The sequence below is a fragment of the Oncorhynchus mykiss genome, chromosome 15, assembly GCF_057628025.1.
Source record: "Oncorhynchus mykiss isolate SJ-2025 chromosome 15, ASM5762802v1, whole genome shotgun sequence".
In the NCBI taxonomy this organism is placed as follows: Eukaryota; Metazoa; Chordata; class Actinopteri; order Salmoniformes; family Salmonidae; genus Oncorhynchus; species Oncorhynchus mykiss.
Genome location: NC_143036.1, coordinates 58334374 through 58342890, shown reverse-complemented (window position 1 = coordinate 58342890; position 8517 = coordinate 58334374). Strand labels below are relative to the sequence as shown.

At 44.6% G+C, this 8517-nt stretch overlaps 1 protein-coding gene across 10 annotated transcripts in view; it reads left to right on the top strand.

Annotated features, from left to right (window-relative positions):
* Window positions 1-1221: 1221 nt before the first annotated feature.
* Window positions 1222-8517, top strand: part of LOC110490751 (filamin-C) — a 76535-nt gene continuing 69239 nt past the window's right edge. For 6 of the 10 annotated variants that reach the window (XM_036944650.2, XM_090200451.1, XM_036944645.2 and 3 more), the window contains exon 1: window positions 1222-2183. In XM_036944650.2, coding sequence (XP_036800545.2) covers window positions 1805-2183 — 379 coding nt within the window. In that variant the 5' untranslated portion in view covers window positions 1222-1804. The remainder of the gene's footprint in view (window positions 2184-8517) is intronic. The other 4 variants (XM_036944648.2, XM_036944647.2, XM_036944646.2 and 1 more) reach the window with 1 other exon arrangement.

Below are 8517 nucleotides of genomic sequence, written 5' to 3'. Positions count from 1 at the left end.
AACAGTCACCAGAGCCATGACTTACTGCCAGTGCAGCATGAAGAGCTCCAGAGAGAACCAGCAGAACCTCTTCTCCCAGCTGTCCGAGTCCCTTAAGAGGAGCAGGGAGGGTGGGGAGGACCATCAGGCCACCCCAGACTCCAAGAGTAGCAGAGCTGAGCACCCCACCCACAGCATTGTGCGCCCAAGGCACAAAAATGACTTTTTGAGGGGGTGGCCAGAATACTTAACGCCAGATTGTTCTTCAAGATGTTCAAACACTCATAGCTGACCAGCAGAGTCAAATAATAATCTCAGTGGTTATAGAGGGTGCAAAAGGTCACCACCTCAGGAGTAACTTTCACTTGGCTTAATTAATTCAGGAACCACACCTGTGTGAAAGCACCTGCTTTCAACATACATTTTATACTTCATTTACTCAAGTGTTTCCTTTATTTTGGCAGCTACCTGTACATTGGCAATAGGCTATACTACAGTTTGCAAGGTTAGAGCAAGAATGTATATAAACTGCAAGATAACTAAAACTGATATGAATTATTCTGTGAGTGAGTGAGTGAGTGAGTGAGTGAGTGAGTGAGTGAGTGAGTGAGTGAGTGAGTGAGTGAGTGAGAAAGCGAAAGAGTGAGAGTGAAAGAGTGAGAGAGCGAAAGAGCGAGAGAAAGAGAGCAGCATGGCCTGATAGTGCTCGGTAGTTCTCTTCAGTAAAGCATAATCTATACATGCACATGTGCTATGTTCTCTCTGGGGTGGTACATTCCAAAAGCCCCCGACATTAAGCTTAAGTCATATATTAACAAACTGAGCAGCCTTTTAACTTTTGAAACCCCTGTCAACCCAAGAACCCTGTATGATCTTCCTCTTGTAAATTAAGCATCAAAAGCTTGTCATGCGAGTTTATTTATCAGGTTTAAAATATATATGTTTGACAACACAATGCTACATCAGTGGACATATGAGTGACAGCAAGAGTAACCCTGGCTGGTAAAGGTTGGATCTATTGAAGATGCTGGCATCATTTTCCCTTCATAGTCCAATTGTTATTAACGCCCGTTTGGCCCTGGTCACCGTTCACTTTTACAACAACCGCAAAGCTCCGTCCCCCTCGCCCAATTTGGAGAGCCTAAAAATAAAGAGAAGTGTCACAACTGTTATGGCGCCCCAGGGCCAATCGTTGACCCCCTTCTCTTGTGTTACCCAATGGTGTTGCCTCTCGCTATCTCCGTCTGATTAGAGAATACCCATCCTGCAGTTGTATATGGTCATGACGGGGGCATTCCAGGGAGTCCAGGGGCCTGACGCGAGCTTCAGGGGTGCCAAGCTTTTTAAAACCCTGTCCTGCCTAGAGCTTCATTTAGCTACTCAAGTGTAACCGACTTCACCAAGCAGGCTGTCGCCGCCGACTTGGTAGGGCTACTAGCGGTCCCGTGCTGTCCATTGTACAGACAACGCGTTCATCTTTCTACAGTATATTCTTCTTCCGTGCCAAGGTGTCTATTAGGATGCAGCTACCACTTTTTTCACTATTCTGATACATAAAAAATCAGGGAACCGTCCACGTTGGAAACGATAAACGGATTAAACGGACAAGCTCCACTCCAATCACAAGTACAAACGAACATCTCACTTACTCTTTCTTTCATATTTTTCCTAGTTTTACAACTTTTTTCACGGCCAGTGCGCAAGCTTGGCACTGGCGCACAAGAAACATTTTTTTTACATTTATTTCCACGCTCCCTTGCGTGCAGTAACGTTCACACACTGGCCCCACTGATTGTGGTATAAAAAGGGCACGGAAACCGACAACATGATGAGCAATAATACTTACTACGAGCAGCAGCAGCCGCCGCAGTACTACCAGAGTACGGACAACGGGGACGACGAAGAAGAGGAGATGCCGGCTACGGAGAAAGACCTCGCTGAGGATGCGCCCTGGAAGAAAATCCAACAGAACACCTTCACCAGGTGGTGTAACGAGCACCTCAAGTGCCTCAACAAGCGGATCAACGACCTACAGAAAGACCTGACCGACGGGCTCAAGCTCATCGGTCTCCTGGAGGTTTTGAGCCAGAAGAAAATGTACAGAAAGTACCACGCCAGACCTAACTTCAGACAGATGAAACTGGAAAATGTGTCCGTCGCGCTGGAATTCTTGGAGAGAGAACACATAAAGCTGGTGTCGATAGGTAAGTGGTGTTTGCATTTAGGACCGATATAGCGCAATGGTTGGGTTTCTCGGAACATGTTGAAAGTTGTTGCTTTGTCCACTCTGTCTGGGGTAGCCCCTTTTGGGGTTACAGTTACTGGTTAGAGGGCGTATTTGAGTCCGGGGAACGAGTCTGAGATTGATTTCTCCTCAAAATGAATGAAACATGCTTTGATGTTATAGAAAAGTAATGCGCAATGCAGCTTTTATTTATTAGATTACAAATTATTCCTGGTTGTGTTGTTGATTGTTCCATAATTATATTGTTCAGAGTTGTGTTTTCACTGTATACACTTCTCCATAACTGTTGCATGCGTTATAAACAGTGCATAAATTAAATGCACTGTACTTTTTGACGCAAATTACGCACGTCGTTGATATGTACTTCTGTGCGTAAGTGACCAGACCACGGCGCGATGTGTTCAGGATGCGCCAATCAACAAATGTCCCCTTTCTGACTACCCGACAAAGACTGCTTTCAGCTGTATCCGGGAAACAGAGAGACTCTGGATTCGGTGCAATAATTTGGCATCTCTATGTGTTCAAATATGTGTTCAAATATGTGAAATAAAGATGAATAAGTAACAAAGCATTTGCATATATCCCATTCAAAAGGCACGAAAATATGTTGTCTTGCCCATTCACCCTCTGAATGGCACACACCCAATCCATATCTCAATTGTTTCAAGGCTTAAAAATCCTTCTTTAACCTGTGTCCTCCCTTTCATCTACACTGATTGAAGTGGATTTGACAGGTGCCATGAATAAGGGATCATAGCTTTCTCCTGGATTCACCTGGTCAGTCTATACAGGTGTTCTTAATGTTTTGTCCACTCAGCGTACGTCACTCACATTTGATCTTATCTGATGACATTACCCACCAGGTCTTATAGAATCAGTGCTCCAGGATGTAGGATATGTTCTTGGAGAACCAATAACAACATTAGAGAGACAGGGGCTCAGCTTGATTGCCCTGACCGGATCTAAAGTGGATTATGATGATTTTTTTGTATTTTTGGTATTGTATTAGGATCCCCATTAGCTGTTGCAAAAGCAGCAGCTACTCTTCCTGGGGTCCACACAAAACATGAAACATGACACAATACAGAACATCAATAGACAAGAACAGCTCAAGGACAGAACTACATCATTTGAATTTTTTTTTTGTTATTAGCGGCATGGGTGGCAGGTAGCCTAGTGGTTAGAATGTTGGGCCAGTAACCGAAAGGTTGCTAGATTGAATCCCTGAGCTGACAAGGTCAAAATCTGTCGTTCTACCCCTGAACAAGGAAGTTAACCCACTGTTCCCCGTGGGGATAAGAATGAACTCTTAACTGACTTGCCTAGTTAAATAAAAAAATGCATCCACACAAACTATCTAGGTCAAATAGGGATGAGGCGTGTTGTGCCGTGAGTTGTTGCTTTATCTGTTTTTTTAAACCAAGTTTGCTGTTTATTTGAGCAATATGAGATGGAAGGAAGTTCCATGCAATATGGGCTCTACACTTTCTTGAATTTGTTCTGGATTTGGGGACTGTGAAAACACCCCTGGTGGCATATGATGTAGTCTTAACAGACAGCTGTTAAGACTAGCCCTGTAGAGAGCTCCTCTGTTGCTGAGCCTTATAACAGTGATTTATGAATGCACCTTGTGCTCAGAGAATATGTGGTTCTAAGGAAAATGGTCCTTGGCTGAGCGTTCTGCCTTGAAACCAATCAATGCTATTATATTTATTGTCAGAATCTAAAACGGGTTCACGAGAAAAGGCGGCACATCAAAGCATCCCACCTTGTTGTCCACATCTGTTGTGCTGATGTGTTGTGGCTGTGTTGGCCAAGCCTTGATAAGAGCATGGCAACAGCCATTCATTCTGCCTACCAACAGCAAAACAGACTGAAAACAGGTTGGGCAACAAGATGGGATGGCGAGAGGTTGGTACACACACAGCAGTTGTTTCAGCGTTGCCTGTGGTTGTGTTGGTGTTAGATCTGTCCTTGTGTCAACTGTTTGAAGGTGTGAAGACCACCAAAGACTATGAAATACCTGAAGGTCCCAGCTACTGGACCAGTCAATATGATTGGAGGTTCTGTGAAAAAAAAAAAATCCTGTTGATTTTACCATCATTTACTGACAACCAGTTAACCTAGAAATTACTGTAAAAAAAAGTACAAGATCTACCTTTTTTTTTTACGGTATGTCATTTCTTTTTTACAGTGTACCATTCCCCTATTCTGAAGAGCCATCAGTGGTACAGACCCCAGTTCCCACTCTGGCTGTTGTTGTTTTCTTCGTATTACACTTTGTTTAATTTCTGTCACATACAGAGCCTTCAGAAAGTCTTCGCACCCCTTGACTTTTTAAACATTTAGTTATGTTTTCAAAATGGGATTAAAATGGATTTAATGATCCTTTTTGTTGTTGTCAAGGATCCACACAAGATATATTACTGTTTTACTTTTCATGAATAAAATAAAATATCATAGATTGTTTCTTCCACGTTGACAAAACTCTATATTTTATTTTATTTATGAAAAATAAGCAGTAATATATCTTGATTAGATATGTATTCCATCCCCTAAATCAATACATGTTAGAATCACCTTTGGAAGCGACTACAGCTGTGACTGTTTTTGCGTATGTCTCTAAGAGCTTAGCATACCTGGATTGTACGATACTTGCCCATTATTTTCCCCAAAATTATTCAAGCTCAATCAAGTTGGTTGTTGATCATTGCCAGACAGCTATTTTCAGGTCTTGCCATAGATTTTCAAGCCTTTTTAAGTCAGAACTATAACTCAGCCACTCAGGAACATTCAGTGTAATCTTGGTAAGAAACTCCAGTGTAGATTTGGCCTTGTGTTTTAGGATATTTTCCTGCTGAAAGGTGACTTTGCCTCCCAGTGTCTGTTGGAAAGCAGACTGAGACAGGTTTTCCTCTAGGATTTTGCCTGTGCTTACAGTAGCTCTATTCCAATGCTTTTTAACCATAAAAAAACTACAGCCAACACCATGCTTGAAGAGTGGTACTCAGTTATGTGTTGTGTTGGATTTGGCCCTAACATAACGCTTTGTATTCAGTACAAAAAGTGAATTTCTTTGCCAAATGTTTTGCAGTATTACTTTAGTGCCTTGTTGCAAACAGGATGCATGTTTTGTAATATTTGTATTCTGTACAGGCTTCCTTCTTTTCACTCTGTCATTTAGGTTAGTATTGTGGAGTAACTACAATGTTGTTGATCCATCCTCAGGACAAACAGAAACTGGGTCAGCTTTGAGGGGTTATCGGGTCCAATATCTCTTAGGGCTACCCAGGATGCAGTGTGATAAAGGGGGAAATGGGTCAACATGCAGACAGAGTCATTGGGAAAGGGCCGGACCAGGATGGCTCAGTGACATTGGTGATAAGAGTGATCCTTCCAGAAGGGCACCTGCCATGGCTCTCTCTCTCAGTGGGGGGTGGAGGGGAGTGTTGAGTAACAGAAGAGCTGGAGAACACACACAGACACTCACACACCCACTCGGTCTTTCTCCCTCACACACACAATACACACACGCTCATGGTGTGTATAGAGGCTCTCCAGTTGTCTGAATGTCAGCAGGCAGGGAAGGAAGACTAGAGGGTGTGTGACTTGGAGAGTTGGAAGTCCAGTAAGTATGGGGAAGGTTACTGCCACAGAAAATTAAGACTGATATCCCCCTCCCCCCTGGTTCTGGTGGTTTGGCCTTCTGGCTCTCTGGTTGTCTGGTAGTCTGGTAGTCTGGAGGGGCAGTGAGGGGCCAGCCGGGCCCAGGTCAGCTTCACTCATTTGGGGAAGGGGGCGGCTGATTGATGGGCAGACAGCTGGGCTCTGGGGCTCTGGGCTCCCTCCACTAACAGGTGCCTAAAATAGACCCACATACAGCCCCAGAGTGGCACAGAGAGAGGGAGCGGGGGAGAGGACTGTGAAAGAGGGGTTAGTTAAAAGAGAGGAGGCAGGGAAGTGGGGAGATTGAGAGGGGTTAGGAGAGAGGTTGTGGAGAGAGGGGGCCGGGAGAGCGGAGAGGGAGATTACGAGGGTATGACGGGGCGAGCCTGCTAGGAAGAGATGACTTAGATGTGTGGCGCCGAGGAGGGTTTTAGGTGGGGGTCCTGAATAGTTGGGTATCCCTTTTCCCGGCACTAAGACACAGTAGTATATATCATTATGACTCAAACAGACCATCCGTTATGACATTAGATGGACCTCCACTTACTCATAAAGTAAGCACCTCGCTCTTTGATGAATGAGTACCTCTCTCTCTCTCTCTCTCTCTCTCTCTCTCTCTCTCTCTCTCTCTCTCTCTCTCTCTCTCTCTCTCTCTATCTCTGTCTCTCTCTCCATCCCCTCTCTCTGACTCAATTCTGATGAGAGAAACAGAGAAGTTGAGCAGGGCCCTCTGATTGGTTGGCCGTTTAATTTGACTGCGGTATGATTGACCCCATTGTGGGTTCACATCGTAGTTGTGAATTTAACAGGGGGGAAAGTTGCGGTATCTCCAGTAGTAGCTGTGTGTATGTGTATATGTGTGTGTGTGTGTGTTTCCTGTATCACTATCCAAGGCTAAATGTTGTGGTTCTGTAATGGGTCTCTGACATGACTGTGCTTTGTGGTGGGGAGCAATGACAGAGAGAGAAAAGGGGCAAGATGGAGGGAGGGAGAGTGTTGCAGGGGAGGGAGCAGTATGTAGGAAGAGTGGGAGAGAGTACAGGGAGAGGATAGGGGAGAAAGAGAGGGGGAAAGAAGCTGGAGGATATAGGGAGAGAGACAGCAGTATGGAGAGAGAGAGAGGGTGGTGGTGGTGACTGGTCCTTATGTTGATGGTCACTCCTTCAGCAAGTCTCTGGTGTGTGTGATAAAAATGTGACCTTACCCCAATGTTACCCCAACACTCTGAGAGGTTCCAAGTTGCTGCTGGTCTCTTGGTGTTAGACAGTGTTCAGGCTCTGTAGTAGTAGACCCTATGGGATAGTAGAAGTATTAACTGTTGCAGATCCTTCAACTGGTTTCCTCCTCTCAGGAATAACACACTCCCTGCTCTCTTACTTTACTGGAGCTGAGGGAAGTGAGTGAGACCACTCTCTCTCTTTCCCCATCGTTTTTGTCTCTCCACCTCTCTCTCTTCGTCTCGGTCTCTGTCTCTGTCTCTTAATCTCAATCTCTCTCCCTCTCTCTCTCCCTCTCTCTCTCTCTCCCTCTCTCTCTCTCTCTCTCTCTCTCTCTCTCTCTCTCTCTCTCTCTCTCCCTGTCTTCCTCACCCTCTCTCTTGCCCTCTCCATGTCCTTCTCTCTCTCTCTCTCTCTCTCTCTCTCTCTCTCTCTCTCTCTCTCTCTCTCTCTCTCTTCCTCTCTCCCTGTCTTCCTCACCCTCTCTCTCTCCCTACAACAGTGTCTCTAATTGTTAGCATGTGTCAGAGGCAGTCAGCTCAGAAGAATGTCAGAGCAGGGCCAGAACCCCCCCATACTTCTCTAGCAGCCACCAGGGATAAGAAACTCTGGCTAGCCAAGAGAGGATAATAACTCTGATTGAACCACAACCGCCACAACCACCACCTCCACCACCACCACCTCCCCCAGAAACACCTCACCCCTGTTAATATCTTTCTTTATAAAGGAAGCCCTCTATATTGGATTTATATAGTTTCTCCTCCCATAGACTTCCAGCATTTCTCTTGTGTCATGTACAGTATTTAGATACAGAGGACTTAGGAAAAGGTCCAGCTTTTCAACAGCCAGTTGAATATGTCGCCTCATTGTTAGAGGGCCATGTGTTTAGTGTTGCAGTCTGGGTAGAGGGAATTGAATGGGCTATATGTAAGATCTATTAATAAGGTGGAAACACATACAATCTAATGACAATATCAGTCTCACACTGACAACCCCTGAACTGATATTGGTGTAACAATCAATTTTCTTTGTTATATAGTATTCTGGCTAAAACAACACATATTTCCATGTATCTACAGTAATCCAGCTGTGAATACTGCATTGATGTACTATCTATTTCTACTGGTTATCATAGGAGGCTGAGGATATGCTCTGCATTCCATCTTTGGATTCAATGAACCTCAGCAGAAGTGCAGGTATTTGAGATTATAAAACAGATGGGTCTAATCCTGGATGCTCATTGGTTAAAACCACATTCCGGCTGGTGTCTATTCCACAAGTTACCCCGACTAAATCTATGACTTTGAAAGGCCTATTTACTCTGTCCCAGCTGACTGCACAATCCACTGTCTTCATCATCTCAGCCAGGCAATTTATATACTAGATCTTCCCTGTAAAAAGCATCTAGAA